Source organism: Pholis gunnellus (assembly GCF_910591455.1).
Source record: "Pholis gunnellus genome assembly, chromosome: 16".
NCBI lineage: Eukaryota > Metazoa > Chordata > Actinopteri > Perciformes > Pholidae > Pholis > Pholis gunnellus.
In genome coordinates, this window is record NC_136543.1 from 3,549,918 (window position 1) to 3,570,665 (window position 20,748).

A 20,748-nucleotide genomic window follows, 5' to 3' on the forward strand; every position below is an offset into this window, starting at 1 on the left:
CAGGAGGGAGAACACAGCGAAACAAAGCCCCACCTCCTCTTCTTCTAGTCTCCTCAGGGCATCGCTGATGTACTTTACGTGTTGGGTTGTCAAGGTGACCAAGGCTGTGTATCGTGTGCGCAGGTCCATGAACTGCAGAGAGAAAGACCCAGAAACAAATACAAGATATAGATTATCTTAATATTCAAACTATGTCTCCGTGATATTAATCACAAGAGTTTAGCGGACTCTCTCATTCTCACCTCCTGAGTGATGGCGTCAGAGGAAGAGTGCATCCTCCTCCTCTTGACGGCCGACTTGTGCGTGGATTCCACGAAGGCTCTGTAGGTCATCAGCTGCAGTTCGTAGTCCTAAAGAATACGGTCGTGTACACATGAGTAAGTCAGATATCGGTATTATGATTGCACATAATACAAGAGAGAGTATTTTAATGTAATAATGGAACACTAGTTGGTAAACTGACACTTATCAAATGCATTTACACGTCTTCTTGATTGTTTGAGACACAGAACAATGGTGACCAGATCATTTGGACCGTCGCAGAGAAACAGCTCCGCACACACCAGTTCACACATTCGACATGCTGCATATGAGAAACAAACACAAGGAGTCCTTACCTTCACTGAGGTGCAGTACAGTTTGGAGTGAGTCTGGCACTCGTCTAGTTTGGCCTGATTCTGTTCAATCTCAGCTACTAATGCCTGAGGAGGGGAATCGGACATAAAGAACACATGTATTTAAGTCTGTCAGATTTAATATGTCAGTTCTATTTTGTTTTATCCCTATTTGTCCAGAACATTTGAGGTGCACCGATTTTTCTAATCTTGAATGGTTCCTGAGACTCGATCCATAGCATTTAGTGTAACTAACCGTCTGCTGGGCCAGCTGCTCGGACAGCGCCTTGCTGTCCGTCTGTCCGGGTTGTGTGTTCTCCTGTCTCTCCGTCGTTTCTTCGATCCAGCTGATCAGAGCGGAGTGACCGTGTCTGTACTGCTGCAGGGCCGAGCCCACGGCTTCGAGATCGGTCCGTCTGCAATCAAACAGGGAAAGACTTTAGGAACATTCAACGCTCAAAGATTTATTGTAAGTACAGCATAAGTTTAGTACAGTGCACTGCTTTTTCCTATTTTGTTGCATTACAACCTGTAATTAAAAATGATTTTTATTTGGATTTTATGTAATGGACCGACAGAAAAATAACTAAAGTTCCACAGTATCTGTCCATAGGACCACTTTAAGACGTGCACGTTTGGGGTGTGTGGGAGACAAAAAGTCAAAATAAAGAAACATTTGAATTCCAGGATGTAATGCAACAAAATAGGAAAACCGCCAAGAGGGCACTGTATCCAGTATGAGAATGTTTTTATAAAAGACAATTTATTGTAGCATGTTCTGCCGTTATACACTTCTCTATTAATCACCACAGTGACCCTTCCCTCTGTTAATCCTCCTACTCATCTCTTCCCCAAACCTTCTCTCTTTCCTCATCGTCACCCCGTCCCGCTCACCGTGTCTCCATCTGTCTCTTGACTCCGCTCCACCTCTCGGCCACCTGATTGGCTCTCTCCTGGTAGCGCTCCAGCTCGGGGCTGCGGTCTGGGTGGAGCCTGCTGAGCTGGGAGCCCGCCTCTTTGGCCCGACCCACCTCCGACTGCAGAGCCTGGAAGACACCCTCCTGCTCGGCGAGCTGGGCCTGCCACCTCTGGAGAGAGATCGGACGGAGAGGATGCAGCACAACGGTCAAATAGTTTCACTACATGAAGTCTTAGTTTATATGACAATGTGTCCCTTACCCCTAGTTGATCTTTGAGGCTTTGAATGGCCGCCGTGTCAGCAGGAACGATGTCCTCTTCACTGAGCCTGCTCTCGTTCTTCCTGACCTGGCTCTCCGCTTCATCCAGGCTACGCATCAGGATGTCCACCGTTTTTAACCTAAGGAGGTTAACGGTAAAGTGTGAGTGACACATTCACGTTTATTTCTGAGTTGATGAATAGACAGAAAGAGGAAAGAGCTCCCGGACTTTTCGAGGTAGACGGTCGAGAGGTTGTGCAGTTTGTCCGTCTTCTCCACGGCCTGGTTGAGTTCAGACCGGAGGACGGGAACAGCGGAGGACGTCGGCTTCTCCTCGAAGAAACTGACGCAGCGCCGAGACACGTCGCCCAGACTGGAGCGCACGGCGTCCAGATCCGACTGCAGCTTCTGGACAAGAATGGGAAATGAGGGGAGTGAGAAACGTCCAAATAGAGTTCAAAAACTCACATCTTTCAAGAAACAGTAACTGATATTAATTATTGCCAGTTGCAACCATCAGCTGGGGCTCAAACTGACCTCCTGCTCCGCTATCTGGACAGTGTTGTCAGCGCTGTCACCTGACAGCCAGCTGGGGGGCGGAGTCTGAATCCCCCTCATCAGCCTCTGCTCGGCCTCATTTAGACGAAGGGTGATGTTCTGCAGCTCCGACAGGTACGAACGGGAGACCGACTCGTCCTTCTCCACTGGAGAGAGGGAGAAAAGAAAAAGAGGAGTTATTTAGGACCTGAACAGTAACACTGCAGCCATTTGCCTTCACATCTTTCCTTCTGAGATGTAATGGAATAAAAGTATTACGTGGCATGAGAAGGAAATACTTAAGTGAAGAGTTTGTTACATCCCACCCCATGTCATTTCTAATCTGAGTGTTTAGGAGGCATGTGTGAATCCATGAGAGTATATATTTGTCCCACCGGTCTCCATGTTGAGGAGCAGGTCCTGGCAGTGCTGCTGGGCCTGCTGGACGTCCTTCTCCAGCTCTCGTCTCTCGCCCGCCGTGAACACGGAGCTCTCTTTGCTGTCGGACAGGAAGTCGGCCAGCTGGGACTCCAGGTGATCCAGGCCCTGCTGCCGCTCCGCCGGGGCCTGACAGCGAACCTGACAGGTGAGACACAAGAGGGAGACGGTGAGTAGGAGGACGGGAGCGGGACAGACGGGAAAAAGGAGAGGACAGGTCGCAAATGGAATTCAGTCTCACCGTGTCCAGGTTCCACCCGGAGACGGTCCGGATATCTTTGAGCAGGTAGTGCCAGGACACCACGCTCTTCATGTTCACATGCAGTTGATGCCACAGAGACATGACCTTCTGGTACAGCTGCTCTGCCCTGCACGCGCACACACACACACACACACAGTTTTCTTACCACTTCCTGATATTTTATTATACAAACTGGACACCAATTCCTCACCAAAACATCCACACCTTATCACCAACTGTACAACCATCACTATCCTGTTCTTTACTTCCACAACAACACTACATGTGCTCCTCGCATGCGTCTCACCTGCTGGCTGTGTCGATGGCCTCCTGGTTGGGAGGTGGGATGGTGAAACACACCGAGGGGACCATAGCCTCGTTCCCCGTCGTGCTGATCACCTTCCACTTGGTCCTCTGAGAGTTGTCCTCCAGCACACACTCCTCGCCGCGGGTTATCGTGATCTGAGAGGAGGCGGGGGGGGGGGGCGCAGGATGGATGCAGACACAGAAAAAGAGAGGGGGGATAGATTGAGCATGAATGGAAGGGGGGGGGGGGGGGGGGGGGGGGGGGGGGGGGGGGATGGAGGAAATAAATGTGGATATGGAGGTTATGGGAATACAGATGTTGGGAGCGAGGAAGGGAAGAGGAACAGATGAGGAGAACGTGAAGAACAAGATGGGAAGGCAAGAGAGGAAAGGGAGGATTTTGATGGTTAAAAAGAAAGATGAGAGAGGTTAGATAACAGGATGGATGGAGGAGAGATCAGATGAAAAAAAGAGGACAAATCGGGGAGGAGAGAAGTGAAAACATGTAAACCAAAAGTTGATAGCAACAAACCCATAATGCAACACAAAATACAAACATTCATGAATTTCATGAAGTTAGCAGAAGCCCTAAAATGATATGACATTAGAGAGCCTGACACGGGAACGATGCCATGTGGACTGAAAGCTGCTTTGCACCTCTACTCTGGAAGCCTTTATTGTGAAAGCAGCAAGTATTCTCCAAACTTAAAGGGACAGTTCAGATTTCTTGAAGTGTGGTTGTACGAGGAATTTATCCAGAGCCAACAAGAATACCAGCAAGGGAGCAAAGAAATACACTGCTGTGGACGGGGGCAGCAGCAAAATGTATTATAAGCATACACTTAAACTGATATTGACTTTTTTAGGTGTAAAATACGTCTACAGCAGTTCATTGATTTGCTCCTGTGCTGGTTCTGCCGTCTGCTCCTCCAAACTGGCCATCCACTGTAGGTAACACACTGACTATTGATAAGTACCTCATACAACCACACTTCAAAAACATTCCAATCGTTCCCTTAAAGTGAGGTTTATTGATACCTGGGCTGAGTTTCACCAATTCACCAACGAGTTAAACACAAACAGCTGTGACGTGGTGATTTAACGAAACTCAGCGACGGACAAAAGCAAAGTCGTGATTAGAGCATTTATTTCCTAAAAGAAACACAAGGCAAAGCCACGAGACTGTGAGGAAGTGTTTTAGGGCTGCCTCCCCCACCCTCTCTCACCCCCCTCCCTGCACACACCAGTCATCAATACATCCATAATGCAATGCTCTGTACATGGAATGTAAATCAAAAGTTTAAAGCAGCGACTTGTTATTGGCTGACTGAACGAGGGCGTGTTAAATCCAGTTCAGCTCACTGATTGCCACCGGCCCTCATCAGCGCTGATGCTGTTAACAAACCCACAACTACTCGCCTTCTGAGCGATTCCTCACCCCCCCCTTTTACCTCTGGTGCAGTCAGTGTGAAAGTATTAGTATGTACAAGAAGAAAGTTAATAAATGGTGGACACACATGGAGATGAAACTGTGTTTTTGTCTCTACTATCTATAACCCAACTTAACAATAAAAACAATTTAGCATTTTGTTCTGATGGATCAGGCCCGATTTTCCATTTCCATTTTTTGGTTTCAGGGTAGAAAATCCAATGAATGGAAGGTAGAAGGACCAAATCCATACACACCTACTGTTTAACTAATTTCACCTGCCAGGGCGGGTATCAAACTCACGTCACTTTAATGACAGTGACGCCTGACATCAGCTGATAAGAGAGGAGCAACCAGGGCGGCGTGTGTGCAGTGTGAGAATCTGAGGTGAGAGAGGGAGAATGTAGGCAGCTATACCTGAACGTTTGTCTTGCCAGCCCAGAGGAAGGGAAGAGGATGAGGAAGAGGAGAAGGAGGGAGTGAGGAGGGAAAGTACATGAGGGTAAGGAGAGAGAAAGGAGGAGACACAGGAAAGTGAAGGAGAGAAAGATTACTTTTGGTCACGTGCACGTTTTGCCAGCACACACTGATTTCTTTTAGCATAACTTTCAGCTCTGATTTCTAGATCGGTGATTCGGTAGAAGACCAAACCACCTTCCTTCTTCACCTGGATACAACACCTCACATTTAGTATGCTTCGATCTAACACAGCAAACTAAAAATAGCAGCGTGCCCGTGCTGCGATGGGGGTGCTGGTTTTCCGACCGGGCCCGCAAACGGGGATGAGAGATGTTTAATTTATCGGCTCTTAGACTCCCGGAGGACATCACAGCTGAGAGTGAGAGGAAGGGAGAGAGACTTTCTGCGTGAGTTACATAAAAGCAGCACTGAGGGGAATCAATGCACAACTTCAGCTCCACTCTCATTATTCGCTACTTTACTTCCTGTCTTTTGGCTGTTTACAAAGATCTAGTCACGTGTTTCTTCCTGAAGAGAACAAAAGGCAAAGATCATCTATTGTGAGAACTATGTGAGGGATAAATGCTGGAGCATTGTTCAGCTTCCAAGTTGAGCGCTGCTATTTATACTTTCCAGTAAAAATGAAGTGAAAACAGTTTGAGCAGTTACTAAAAAACACTCTTATTCATGAAAAGGGACCACTTAGACGGAGAATAGACATTGTGTAGACGCACTCATCAATTTAAATATTTAAATTATATATATATATATATTTCACAGCATGGAGGAAGGAGCCATAATAGAGCAGCCACAAAGTGGATGTGGGAGGGGCTTGGAGAGGAAGTGCAGGGCAGAGAGGAGGCGGTCGGTGGTGAGGGTTACAACAATAGAGTGAAGTCACAGTTTGTCACATCCTCGTCCTGGAAGTCAGTGGATCCTGTTACAACGCAGGTTTTCCAGAGCTAAGATGGGATCTACCGTTTCTTTTTGGTTTTCAGTATCGGAATCTAACTACAACATGCACACGTATGTGGTGGGTCCCCATACCTCTATCTGTCTGTAGTCACAGATGGCTTTTATGGGCGTTGTGGGTCCCAGGGTGCTCTCTGGGTTGCGGGGGCGGAGCTGCACCACCGCCTTGGCCCGGCCCACCAGGCTCGCCACCGTGCTCCGATACTCGATCAGCTGCTCCTTCTCCTCCTACGGGACGGAGAGAATCATTAGGACTGTGGATCACTTCACGTTGGTTAGTTGGTCTCAGAGTAACAGAGATTCATTTCGCAGCATAAACAGGAAGGAGATATTACGAAGCCTTTATTATTGTAGTAGACTGTCTATAAGAAGAGGACGTAGTCGTCACCTTGGGTTCTGCATCTTGCCATCTTGTTTTTTTGCAACCAGTAGTTTCAAGACTTCTTCAATACAACATGATGTGCATTTATTAAATTATGGTCCATTTAGAGTCAAATAGACCATAAAGCAGAGTACGCTTTAGGGCGGGGCTACCTGGTGATTGACAGGTCACAACTGTAAATACGTAATTGATCATATTTGGAAGTGAAGGAGAGAAAGTAGAAAAGCCGTAGACAGCTCTGGTAGCAGTAGTGACCTGTCAATCACATATAAACAGCTGTCTCTCTCTACTAATCTGTCATTTTCTGAGATCAGATATTTTTGTCTGTCGATACATCTCCTGAAAGACCTCATGGTGGCGCTAGAGGAGAAGTCATTAGGCTTCATCCCGGGAGATGATGGGTGGGCTGACTGGCATTGGCATCCTTAACTAAAAATATTACTTTACATCTTTCTTTAGGTTATCTATTTTACGCCAAAAGAACTGTGAATTATGAACGAGGATGATGGGTAGCCTGTTAGCCTGTAGCCTGTGATGAGTGGACTTCCTGACTCAGCTGCTGGTGTTAGCTTGGGCACTATCCATTAAACATTTAAAAAGGTGAGCTCTTCCACCCTGACAAGTATAATTACATTCAATTGATGTGTGGCTCCCAGCAGAGAGAGTCATTAAGGGTTTATTATAGAGAGACAAACAGCAGGGAGAGAGGTACTGATGGATTGAGTGAGAGGTGGAGACAGAGTGAGATAGAAGGAGGGAAGGGAAGAGGGGGGGGCGTTATAAATAACTTTCAAATTACACCCCAGAAATGAATTTCACACTGAGACGGCGTTCGCTGCGGTCAGCACTACGAGAACAACTCAAATGACGAGCTAGAGGAAACGCAATTAATCACGATACACATTAAAACGTCGGGGCATGAAGAATTCCAAATTAATTAGAACCACAAGATCAACAGCCATCACTATGAGAACAATTTGATTATCAGAGAAGCGTTAATATGCTCTCTGGTCCTCTGGGTGTGATGACCTTATTACTTCATCTAGGTCTAGGAGAAGCTCGTCTATAGATGAACCAAATGACACAGATGAATCATCCATGTTCAGTGACGGGAAGAGCTCACCAAATCTAACCGTCTATGAAGAGGTAGTAAAATATCAGAATATTCATCAAATAGTGATTTAAGTCTGATGAAAACCGTAATCTCCGCATGAAAGAGGGTGAAAGGGCTGATTTAATATCCTCTCCTCGGTTATCATGAGAGCCAAACAAAAGGTTCTGCTGTTTGGTTATCATACAGAAGCTTTGGTTTGTTAGCATCAGCTTCACCCAGCTTCAGTGAGAGACGAAGCACAGTGACTGGAAACTGATCGACGCAAAACAGAGGCGGACGCACATGGACGCAAACAGCGTTGGATAATAGCACGTGGCTGTAGACACACACACGGTACGTCCCAAAGCTGCACACAGATCTGTGAAAAGAGCAGCTGTTTGTGACATGCGCCTCTTTATTGAGGATACGCTCGCTGCTCCGGCCTGTGGAGCGTTGCCCACACTAACGCTGCCATCTGCTTCAAGTCAGAGGTCTGTGTGTGTGTGTAGAAGGTAGGTGTGAAGATGGCAGTCTAACAAATGGGACACGGATGGGGGGGGGATGATTCAGCAAAGGCACTCTCTAACAGATTACTTCCCCGTCATGTGATGTGGTGTGCTGTGGCTGCCCGAGGCACAGCAACAATCGCTGGTGTGCTAACACCTCAGCTCCTGCTGCTCCCTGCTGCTCCTGTGCTATGTATACGTGCACAACTAGCTCATGTTAAAGCTTCTGTCTGGGACTCTTTTTTCATGTATAGGTTTGCTCTGTGGACACAAGGTGGCAGCAGAGCTTCTAAACCTGGAGGAACGCAGTAAGCTGGGATAAAGAGAAACATCATTATCTTCATCTATATACATTTATCCAGAGAGTCTAAATTAAGTTGAACAAACTTACAGGCAGCAGCCACTTTAAAGAACTTGTTATTGGTTGAATTAATTAAAAACAAGCCAGAGTGTTTGTTCCCCCTCAACCAGATTGATAATGTGTAGAGCCAGACCTTTCTTAAGACACAGAGCTGAGGAGAAAGGGTTCAGGTAACAGTATCCAAAAGAGAGAAGAAACTTTTATTTTGAAGGGGAAGCCTCTTCCTGGATTGATTGTACTGAAATAAAGACTTCATTCAACTTCTACTGTTTCCTATCGAGTATCTTCGATACATTTGAGAGTAGGCTGCTTTGCTCAAGGGTATTGAGGAAGCGTCCTCATTACATTTACGGTTAATGAATTTGCTGCCTTCACTTACTGCAGGTGGTTCAAATCAAACATCTGAGGATTATAGAGTTAGAAAATGATGTATATGGAAAATTAAGAACACAAAATCTTCATAAAGTTGACCAGTGCAGCGCTCAGGACTGGAGGTACAAACTGAAGGGGGACAGATACCATTGAGTCCTGCAGCAGGTCCTCCAGCTTGCTCAGTCTGCTGTTCTTGTCACAGGTGTACTGTCTCTTGATGGTTTCCTGGAGCTGGCGCAGGTACGACTCACAGTCCCGAGCATCACTCATGAACTGACACAGGAGACAGGAACAGTAAACATGATTAGATTGATTTTCACGGGGACCTGTAGAGGACAGTGAACATGAGATACTCTGTGTACATGGACTGGTAACAAGGAGAACAGAGGTCACCGAGTGGATTTGGTGAAAACTCTATTTTACATATTCTGACGCTCCCCTTGAAAGCTCACTTTCTGCTCGGGAGCAAAGCTGCAACGGTATTCGTCGCCTCACCTGGAAGTACGCCGTGTTGTCTTTGAGATGCTGCTCCACGCACACGCACAGCTGGTTCACCCACTGCCACTGAGTCTGCAGGGCTGCGCTGTACGCCTGAAAGCACGCAGAGAGACAATGTCACACAGCAGTTACATACAGCGCAAGCTTCAAAGGGGAGCCAAGAGGCATCAGCGGGGATGTTGATCGGCACAGACAGTCACAGTCATCAGGCAGCTTCTGAAACTTCTTGTTCCAACTGTGCAGTAATACGCAGAGGCGGAGAATAGGCAGTGTGAACATGTAACCAAGTACGAAAATCCCAAGTCACCAGAATGATCTCAGGAATGATATAATAATACTGTTTTCTACAAAATATTCATTCATTTTCAGTATTTAAACCTTTAGATACCAGTGTAATTACATAATACCCACTGGGTTTTTTTATGAAGATTGCACTGTTTGTGCTGCTTCTAGCTGCCAGCTTGGCCGTCGCCATGTTGAGAGCCATTAAGAGGCAATCCATATGCTCCCGATCTCTTATAAAGCACCTTTAAGGGTCTGAGTGTCTGTACTTTGGGTACACAGTATATTATATATGTAATATAGGAGCTGAGGTGGAACTTTCAAAATGAAAAAGCCCCAAAATGTCCCTAGTGAGGCAAAAAGGTTAATATTTCTATTGGATATAATTCAAAATTCAAAGTGTTTGGCAAAAAGGTTTACAAAAGGTCACATTTTACCGTCTGCCCTTTTTTAATCCAATTTACATTTATTGACTTCTAAAAATGCAACCCAACTAAATATCATGAAGAGCACAGTCCAGCTGGGGAACTGCTCCAATAAATGAGTCACAGAGGCTAAAGCTGACATCTTTAAAGGTCATTCTGTCTCCGTGCATAAAGTCATGGGTTCACCTCCACAGTCTGTTTGGCTGGATGGTTCTCCAGACACAGGCGGTTGGCTGTTTCCTGGAGCGACCTCATCACATCTTGTTTTTCATCCAGCTCTAACCTCATTTCCTGCAAACAGAACAGGAAAAGACGGGTGGTTACAGTAGATTACAGGCTGCTTTTTCATAGCACCGGCCTGGGCTTGTGTGCGTGTAAACACTACTGATGTGTGTGTGTGTAGACAACATATTTGGACATAATTGCGTTCTGTAGAAACTGTGCAGGGAGGCTTGTGTTATGTATGCCTCTCGTTCTTTCTTTCAATAGACATCTTCCAGAGGTGTGCAGTTGGTGGTGAACCCTTCCTCCACTCACGCCGTATAACTCTTTCTTGGCGTTCATGCCGGCGTTGTTGTCGCTCCAGTCGGAGGCGATCTCCTCCTCCTCCCTCTCGTTGAGCCAGATCAGCTCCTCGGTGCAGTGCGCCACAAACGCGTGCAGGCTCTCCAAGCTCCGCTGGCGCCATGACGAATGTTCCTATGGCAACCACACAAACAGACATCATCGTCATGCGGATCAGCAGTGCAGAGAGAAATAAAAATAAATAACAAAACATCCTCTATCCTCCGGGTGTTACAGAGGATTATACTGTTGCTTTTGGTACGTTTGCAGGGATTTTAGAATAAATGAGCATTTATTAAACCATGAGCTTTCATAACAAGGATATTAATTAATCTTTTAAGAGCCATTATTCCACAACATGTCATTTTCTGAATTCCTGAATATTAGGGCATATACATCTATGCGCACATGCACACAAAAATGAGAATGTAAGACTTTCCACAAAAAAAGAAAGAAGCAAAATGTCTTTTAATTCAGGAAAGTAAAACATGCATTCATATAGTGTTAGGAATTAATAACACACGTAAAACCAGAAATATAGTAAGAGACAAGAAGCAAGAGGGGACAAAGAAATCAAAAGAGAGAGAGGGGGGGGGGGGGGTGTAAGAAGAGAGCTGATGCAAAGTGAAGTGTTCTTAGCATGAGAGTCCTGTCATGGTGTAATGGGATTAACTGAGGAAGGGGGTGAACTGGGAGACAAAGAAGTGTTACCACTAACACACACACACACACACACACAACCACAGTTCTTTCTCAGAGACTGACCAGTAGTTTGCAGTATTGGTGCTCCAGCTTGGCCAGGGTTTCAGAGTAACTGTTCTTGAAGTTGGGAGATACTTTAGCCTGAATGAGAGGAAGGCAGAGCGTCGTCACAAACCCGCGGCTCTCAGCCCAGAGATCTCTGTGTTGGTGTATGAGCGGTGTGTGTGTGTGTGTGTACCTCGTAGCTACGCGCCTCCTGCAGGCTGCTCATGAGCTCTTCCACTGCGCTGTGCACGGCGTTGTGCTCTTGGAGGTTGTTTTCTACGGAGGGGAGGTCGGCGCCCCATTCAGCGTGCTCCAAAAGGTCCTGAGACGCACAAAGAGCAACGAAATATTTCGTATTTTTAGCCCACTGAAACACATTTATTTTCTTAACTTTTTCAATATTTTTAAGTCTTTTGAATATGTTTTCAGGCTTGTGATGCCGTTTGAATGTAGATTTGATGTTTTTATTGTAATATTAATGTTATTTAATCTCTTGACCGTTACTTCATGATATTATGGAAGAATGAATCTCCAATAATGTTTTACTGTTTTCTGTACAGGGTACACAAGACCCACTATATGGTATTTAAGTATTATTTTTATGTTTCCTATTGATAGAGCAAAAGTTCCTGCTTCTAAAAAGTGAGGATTTGCTGCTTTTATTCCATATTTCTGTAAACAGAGTATGTTCTTGAAAAATTAAAATAAACTCCTTCACCATTTCTTGACATTTCATAGACTAAATCGAATCATCAAGACAAAACAAATGACCAATAATGAAAATAATGTCTAGTTGCATCCTCCAATATTACAGCTACAGTTTCTGACCTGCGTCTCCTCCACCCATCCGAGCAGCTCGTAGATGAACCTCAGGCTCCCTTCGTCCTCTGATGACGACATGGCCACCAGCTGGGAGCGGGCCGTGGGTCGCCGCAGGAGCGCGGCACCGACTGCACCCACGGCCCCCACGGCTCCCAGCAGGGTCTGGCCCAGCGTCAGGCTGCTGTCCGTGGCTCTCTGGCTGGGGTGGTCTGCCCCCGTGGTGCCCAGGGTCTGGGAGAAGTGGCCTTTCCTGTAGACGCTGGAGCACTGCAGTCTGAGGGAGACCAGCTCCTCTTGAAGGCAAGACACTCTGGTGATGTGAGAAAAAAAACGTGTATAGTTACTTACTAATTCCTTTCCCTGAGTTGATTTGCCTAAATGGTACGATACATAAGTTAACAGCTGCACTGAAAGGCATCACACGTTTTAAGTTTCATAACTCGTCTGGTGTTCAATCGCCCCAAGTTCTCCCACACAACTTCTCTTCTCCGTGCTCTACACTGGCTCCCTGTAAGAGCTCGCATCCAGTTTAAGACTCTGGTGCTAGCCTACAGGGCAGTGAAAGGACCTCTTCAAGAAGTGCTACCCTGAGCCTTCCACTCAGCACTTATTGTATTTGTATTAGCTTGTTTCTGCACTTTGGCTCTGGTTTATGCTCTTAGATGCTTGTTTAAAAAAGGAGATGCACTTATGACTTCTGGTGACTAGTAGTTCTCTTGTTGAATACACTTATTGTAAGTCGCTTTGGATAAAAGAGTCTGCTAAATGACTGTAATGTAATGAGAAGAGTTGAACCCTTCTCTTGTTCCCTGTTAGAAACTCACCTGAACACCAGCTGCTCCACCTGGTAGTACTTCTCCTCTCGGAGGACTTTGAGCTCCTGGTTGAGTTGTCTGATCAGAGACTCACAGTCCTGCAGGTAGCAGGCCAGCTCTCTCTCACACTGCACCGCCTCGCCGCTCTCCACCCGGGACATGTCCTGGACACCACAGCAGGCAGGTGATGGATGAGCTTTTTGCTTTTTTGTTTATTTGGCTTATGTGGTAAAGTTCTTTTTATACGAGTTCTAATGTTTGGTGTTCCCCTGGCCATAGATTTAGTAAACAATACAAAGAAACTAAATTAGCAGCAAATAACAGCAAGATGACAAAAAAGTATATCTTCTAATAAAGTGACTATGTGGCTAAAGTAAAAACATTATCTTCCTTCGGAGATAATTGGCAACAGAGCAGGAAAGAACTGGACCAGTTGTCTAAGTACGTTTGTGTCCACACAGCAGCAGGCCGATAATTAACATATTGCAAATGATCCAACATTCACCGATCATAAACCTGACGCCCCTGCATGTGTGTGTAAAAGGAAGAACACTCACAGCCTGGAGTGTGTTCTTAGCGAGGGTGAGCTTCTCCTCACAGTCCAGAGCCATGTTCTGGATCTTATTAGCCCTCTGAAGCAGCAGTTCTAGCCTAAAAACACAAACACACATATATAGGGATTAAAGGGGCATGTTCCTGAAAATCACACTTGATGAGAAATTGACCACAAGGACTTGCATCAGTGTTTTTTACTTAATTGGATGCATCCTGCTGAAGTCAATATTTGAATGGATTTGTACCTCTCCACAGCCGGCCGTAGAGCCTTCTCTCTCTCCAGCATCTCCAGGATGAGTTTGCCCCACTCCTCCTCGAGGTCGTTGGGATGGAGGCCCTGAGGAAGCTTGATACGACCGAACTCTATCCATACCTGGACGGAGACACACACACACACACACACACACACACACACACACACACACACTCTTAACGTTCCATGATGCTTCAGTGCAAGTGCACACCATAGACTGTATATAAGAAGTGGACGTAGTCACTGTGACGTCACCCAATGGTTGACTGTTTTGAAGCCTCACGTGGCGTGAGATTGGTTAGGGTCAGAATATCAGGGTAAGCCAAGTTGAGGCACAAAAAGGCGGGTTATGCTTTTTGCTATAGCAGCATTCATCATTTAGCGCATCGGTAGAAGCTAACGCTAGCTTGGTTAGAAAGGTGCATCCGTACGTTTACTGTGATACAAATTTGGATGCTAATTTTGGGTAGCAAATACTTGAGGGGAAATTCAACAGTCGACTCCTTATTGTGTCTTTTAGTTTAAGCGTACGCTGAACAGAGACAGACGACCTAAACCGGAAGGAAATCAATCTATCGCTTCACATTGACTTTGTCTCTTGTCACTTTTGTCTGCTAGCAAGAACGTGACAACGACACCACTGCACTCTGAAACCTATTATGTACAATGGCTTGCGCGGCGGCTTTTCGCTGCTTCCAGCACGGGCGTGCCGAGATGTGCGCCGATGTACTGCAGCAAGCGCAGCGCAAACCGCGTCCTGCGCTTAAAAGCTGAACCCAGAACTACGTTATGCCGAACCGAAAACAAAGTGCCTTAGTAATTTGCTAACATTAGCTTGCTAACAGCTCCCATCATCCTTTGAGTTATTTGGTAGACATAGGGTGATAAATGAATCCTTTGACAAGCTGACATCTAGCGTTTTCAGCTAGCTACAGGCAATCTGTTAGTGTTTCAGTACTTTGTGCCGATTGTTTGTCCCTCGGGTGGGCGTGGTTTTATTGGGTATGACGCAAGACCTGTCGATCACAGGGTATCACCGCTCTAAAGCATCCTCTGCTTTATGGTCTATTTGACTCTAAATGGACCATAATTTACTAAACGAACATCATGCGGAGGAAGACTTGAAACTAGAGACCATAAACTCATGTTTACTGAGGTAATAAATCCAGTTAGAAGTAGAGTCATTTTCGCCTGAATTTGGAAGAATGCAAGCTTGCGGCACTTCAGTATTGGCTTCCCTTTTCAGACCCGGAGGTTCCCACAAACACCGTAAACAGACCCAAACAAACTACATTAACAGCCTCCATTACGTTAGCGCTACATTTAGTCGGATCATAAGTCACACCACAGACGAACACTCTGGTGCAATCAGCTGAGTGAGAATAAAGGAGGAACTATCATCAACTATCATGTGCTTTGTGTTCAATGAAACAATCTGCAACATTGATAACAGCAAAACGTTGGCAATGTCTTTGCTCCGGGAGACAAATGCAGCCGACTGAACTCGCACAAACCTGCTGAAACACAAAACACCACAAAAAGCCTCAGAACACCGTGTGCATCATGGGTCTCAGCCTTAGGGACAATCCTGGTCTCTTTCCACTCTCTTCCTCCCTCCCATTTGTTCTTACCTCCAGCAGTTTGTAGAGGTGTTCAATGTGACCTTTCTCGACCTCCTTGGCGGGGATCTCCGTCTCTTTAAAATGGACGTACTCATTGTAAAGTGCCTGGAGGAGGAGGAGGAGGAGGAGGAGGAGGAGGAAGCAAGTTACTGATGAGTTTAAGGTCAGACAAGTCAATAGCTGTTATCACAGGTACAGTAAAAGCTCTCTGGGTGGTCATTAGCCGGTTTCTCAACGAGCATCTCGTACATGACCGCTTCATTTTCCCTCCCTCCTTCTTCTCTCCTCATCTTTAGACATTATTTCTATCACAGCAGCATCCTTTTCTCACATTATCCTTCTCTTCTTTTTGCCAACATCACATCTCTGTTCTGCAATCTATTTCTTTTTACTCTGTCTGCTGTCGTCCATTGTATGAAAGAAAACAAGCCAAGCTAATTTACAGGGATTTGATTTCCAATAACAAACAAATGCATTTGCAAACAAGCATTCATGTTGCTCTGAGGTTATTTGGATCACAAGTGAATCTCGCTAGATGTTGCAAGGTTTGGTGCTAAATTCTTGCTGTGTCCTTTACACATTAAACATTTAACTAGAAAGAGAGAGAGGTTGGTGACCGGTGTTAACTTTGGCAGCTATTTTAGATTGTGCTCTTAGACAAAAACGCTTATCAGTTTTAGTCACAAGTTCATTACATTTTTATTAACTTTTAGTCAAAATGTCAATTTTGTCGCTCTAGTCAAACTTATTTCACTTTGGATTTGATGTTATCTGATGAGAAACACAGGTTGAAGGATTTATAATGCAGCTTTTCTAAAGGGACAGAGAGAGAGGAAGAGAAGGAGGAATGTGAGAGTAGAGAGAGACTTTGGTTAAGTTTCTATATTTTTAACTATTTTACTCTCGTCTCTTTTCATCAACGATATTTCATGTGGATATAGTGACAGTTATTGCGTCAGCGCCGCCTCGTCTTAAGTCATGGAGAAAAAGGCCGTCGATGAACATATTTCATTACAGTTTTCATTAATGGAGTTAACACTGTCTCTTCAACGCCAACTCTAATACTAATGTTAACGGAGAAGCAACAGGAAACTGCTTATGATGAACTCAAAGGAGCCCTTGCTCACCTTGAGTTCCACAGGGTTTTGTGGGAAGTTCTTGTTGGCCATGAGGGCCGTATGCTGGCGGCTCCACTGGAGCAGAGAGAAGAACCTGGACTGGTACTCTGACCAGCGCTGGTCCACCTCCTGAAGATGGACGAGGAGAGAGCAGGAGGAGGAGAGAGCAGGACGAGGAGGGAGAGAGAGTGAGAGAGAGAGAGAGCGATGCAAAGTCACACATCACAAATACACAAAAAAAATGTACAGGCTTAATTTTACCAACCCCCAAAAAAGTAATTTGTAATAATTGAAAACAGCACTATAAAATGAATTGCTAAATGATATGAAAGTTCCAGGTCATTACTCAAGAAGCTGCAAACTAGACTATCTAACAGAATGAGGATTTACACTCGAGACTGAAGATTAAAAATGTCTTAAAAACTAATGAACAAATGAACACAAGATGGAGCAACAATGGCGACTGAAGCAAGAGTGTAATATGCTATAAACTGTAGTACATGCATGTTAGAATGATCCTTTACATTATATCTTAATTGAGAACACAGTTAAAACCAGAACAAATTCTTGAATTGTTTCACAGTAATGTTGGTGTGCTTGAGTGGAGCAGAGTGTGACTTGCCTGTGCGGCGATGCCCTCTCCTCCCTCAGGGATTTTGGGGAAGGCATCATAGATGGAGGAGACGTAGGTGATGACCGACTTCTCGTCTGGAGATGGAACATCAACGTCTGAGGAGAAAGAAAAATGGAAAATTACAGAAAGAAAACCTCAGGATTAAACCCAATTTAAACTCTGACAATTAGAAAATATGTGTAAGCATAAATTATTAAGAACTCGGCAAATGCTTGTTAAAAAATAAAATAAACTACAGGTCCACAGATATAGACTTATAATAAGTCTATATCTATTTAATATTACTATAATAAGACAATCACTGGCTGTAAAAATGATACATTTACAGATGTGACAACTTAACATTCAAACTACTAGAAATCACACCATCCAGGTACTTTACTTTGGCGGGTTTTGTCTGGATATAGAGCCACTCATTTTGAGCAACATGAGCAATGCTTTGAGTGACAGGTAATATGAAGAAATATCAGCCCGACAGTAACCTCCAGCCGGTGACTCTCGTGTAAATCAGACCAAATGTGTCTGGCACCAGGGAATGAATAGCTCAAGGCAACCGATTCTTTCTTTTAAATATACTAAATAAAAACAACAAAAAACACCTCAAGGCTAGAGTCATTAAACACATCAGCATTCATCAGGCTGGCAGGTTCTTTTGTTGGCATGCCTCCATAAAAAAAAGCTGCACACAAACCAGACAGAAAAATCTACCTGACTTCCTTCCTGCAGTCTAAAACCCAAACAGCCAACACTCACTGTGGCCTATTATTACACTGAAGATAGAAGTCCTGCACCTCTGGAAACAACACAATAATGGCGAGAAGTGGAGGGAGCTAAAACACGTAATAATAACATAAATCATAACCAAAAAAAAGAGGAAAAAAAATGGAACAATAGAATCTGTATATTCTAAATTGCCCACAAGTGATAACAATATTGGGGGGAAACGGGGTCTTCACTTTGCTATACATAATGAACAACTGACATTTTTCCTCTCCTCTCCTCTCCTCTCCTCTCCTCTCCTCTCCTCTCCTCTCCTCTCCTCTCCTCTCCTCAGCACTTCACTTTAACATTCGCTGAGTTTCTGTCATGTGACCGCTGGTCTGAGCCGAGTCAATCGTGCCTTCACAGTTGCGCTGATGAAGAGCGCAAAATGTAATGTTCTTCAAAAGATCGGTTTTGTGCAAACCGCTTATTTTTGGCAGAGCTTTAAATGGAACATGTAGAATGAAGTGGTTTTGTTGTAATAGCATTATTTCAGACAGACTTGTTGACGTTGTTTCTGGCCGTGATGAATGATGTCATTTTAAACCCAAAGACGAGGTTGTGGGGTTGAGAGGGTTAAGCCTCTCGTTCAGAGTGGACAACCGCTCCCCAGACAAACAGTGACTAAATGTTGAAGCATGATAAATAAGTCAGCCTTGGTTCCACCCCGAGCGTTCCGTCTCACCCTCAGCGTCCAGCAGACTGGTCACCCCTAGCGACTCAGCGATCTCGAAGGCCTGCTCGAGGTTCTCCAGGTTGCTCTGCTGCGACACCGCCTCCATGTCGATCAGGTCTGGCCTGGAAAACAAACATTTTGTTAGTGTACTTTAAGCGTGCGTCTGTGTGTCCCGCCTCTTATCTGCTGTATCTGTTTAGCAGCCGGTTCAGGGTGAGTATTCCTGGTAGTGTGTGTGGTGTTTACCTTCAGAAACATCTTTGACTTTTTAAGTATTTTCGCAAATGCAGTGCAGTTTACAACGAACCGTCTTAACATGTTTTATTACATGTATCATTTAAAAAAGGTATTAAACTCCCCTGGATCAATATTTTGTTGACTTCCTACTCAAAGAAAACAAAGCAGGTGATACGATGTCGCTGCTCGTCCTCTGACCTGTATCTGTGCAGCAGAGCGTTGAACATGCGTCCGTTGCTCCAGCATGAGGTGAAGTTGGTGCAGCGGAGGCCGGGGTAGCCTTCTGTCGCCTGCTGGCTCCATAGCAACAGCTTCTCTTTGGCCGTGAGGTCGCCCGACTCGCCGCTCACGTAGATCTCGGAAATCTGGAGGGAGCAGACAGAGAGGCAGAGTAGGGCTTAGTACAGGGAGTCACTGTTTCCCGTACGCACACAAATCAGAAACACAAACAAACTGCTGACAAAAAAATAAATAAATTAAATTCTCCGTTGAGTTGCCAAATGTACTGAAACGAACTGAGTTGCAAGTCCTGACTCAATTTAGCAGAATCGATCACGGTACATTCACACAAAAAAAAAAAATCATAGGAATTCAAAATGCTTTCCAGAAGTTGCTGCACATATTACGTTCCATCTTGAAGTTGCATGTGTTTCTATATTAATGTAATGTTATTTTTCAGTATTCCCGTCCTCCATCATCCAGCCTGCTCATTAGCTTGTGTACCCCCCCCCCCCCCCCCTCTTCGACTCCTTCTGTCCCACCTCGCCTCCTCTTTAACCTCGATCTGTCTCCTCAGTTTGCCGTGTTCTTTCATCTGCTCAGCCTTTTCATTCATGAATTATTAGGGCTTTTCAAAAAATATGTCTCAATATCACCACCTAAATATTCAACCTCAATTGTTTACATGTTCTGGCCTGTGCTGTATGATCACACAAACAAACACTGCACTATTTGACTGAGGAGAAACAAGAGATTCTGTTAATCACAGCTCCAGAAAGCCCCTGAAGAAGATGAAGTCCATGTTTACTGAAGGCCTGGAGAGAAACCAGGCTTCCATGGAGACTGACAGCTACTTCATCTATGTCTTCTGCTCACTGAGCTACACCACCACATTGGCCATTTTCCCTCTGTGTCCTTTATTCTATCAATTCTCACTCTTTGGGTCCAACTGTCCACGGCGACAGAGGCAGAGTGATGTATACGTAGTGACCGTCATCAGTATTCTTCTGTTCACTCCCTCACTGTCCAACACTGCTCCCTCTGGCACCGTCTCTCTCCCTGTTGCTAATATAGTTCAGTACGAAAGTTCAGTGTGTGCAAGGCCATAAAAGACATGGGACGATGAGAAGAAAAGGGCCAGCAGCGGAGGAGCAACTGCATGTGGTTTCACACAAAGTACTATTTGTTAAGATTCGTGTTCAGCAAACGACAAAGACAGAAACAGAGATTAACCGACTGTTAACGAGGACGCAGATAATGTTGATAACACAAACGCACCAGTGTTAACTCTGTTAGCGAAAACTGTGACTAAACGTGTTGGTCTAAAACGAGGCGATGACACGACGGCACCGACTTCATTAAACGCTGCAGGGGACGATCTCAACATGCAAAGCTCTTCTTCGCAAAAAAAGACGGGACTAAAATGGAATTTAAAAAAGATAAACTTTACTAATCTCTCTTTATGATGTCAACAAAAAAGAAAGATGAAATACTAAAGACGGCTTTTTCTTGTGCGGCCACATCAGGACTGCAGAGACTAGAGGAGACAACAGGAGGACTGGACAACAGATGATACTGTGGCTCGACAAGATTGACTGAACTGTAAATATAATCTGATGACTAAAACTTGT

At 45.0% G+C, this 20,748-nt stretch overlaps 1 protein-coding gene across 1 annotated transcript in view; it reads right to left on the reverse strand.

Moving 5' to 3' along the window:
- Positions 1-20,748, reverse strand: part of macf1a (microtubule actin crosslinking factor 1a) — a 190,556-nt gene that overhangs the window by 82,884 nt on the left and 86,924 nt on the right. The window contains 27 exon segments of the mRNA XM_079175803.1: positions 34-132; positions 243-350; positions 618-701; positions 871-1,030; positions 1,509-1,702; positions 1,794-1,932; positions 2,022-2,200; positions 2,330-2,496; positions 2,725-2,908; positions 3,009-3,135; positions 3,316-3,470; positions 6,250-6,402; positions 9,036-9,161; positions 9,384-9,479; positions 10,280-10,384; positions 10,631-10,792; positions 11,423-11,500; positions 11,598-11,726; positions 12,233-12,536; positions 13,051-13,205; positions 13,599-13,692; positions 13,842-13,969; positions 15,481-15,576; positions 16,599-16,718; positions 17,212-17,318; positions 18,671-18,783; positions 19,097-19,263. Coding sequence (XP_079031929.1) covers positions 34-132; positions 243-350; positions 618-701; positions 871-1,030; positions 1,509-1,702; positions 1,794-1,932; positions 2,022-2,200; positions 2,330-2,496; positions 2,725-2,908; positions 3,009-3,135; positions 3,316-3,470; positions 6,250-6,402; positions 9,036-9,161; positions 9,384-9,479; positions 10,280-10,384; positions 10,631-10,792; positions 11,423-11,500; positions 11,598-11,726; positions 12,233-12,536; positions 13,051-13,205; positions 13,599-13,692; positions 13,842-13,969; positions 15,481-15,576; positions 16,599-16,718; positions 17,212-17,318; positions 18,671-18,783; positions 19,097-19,263 — 3,729 coding nt within the window.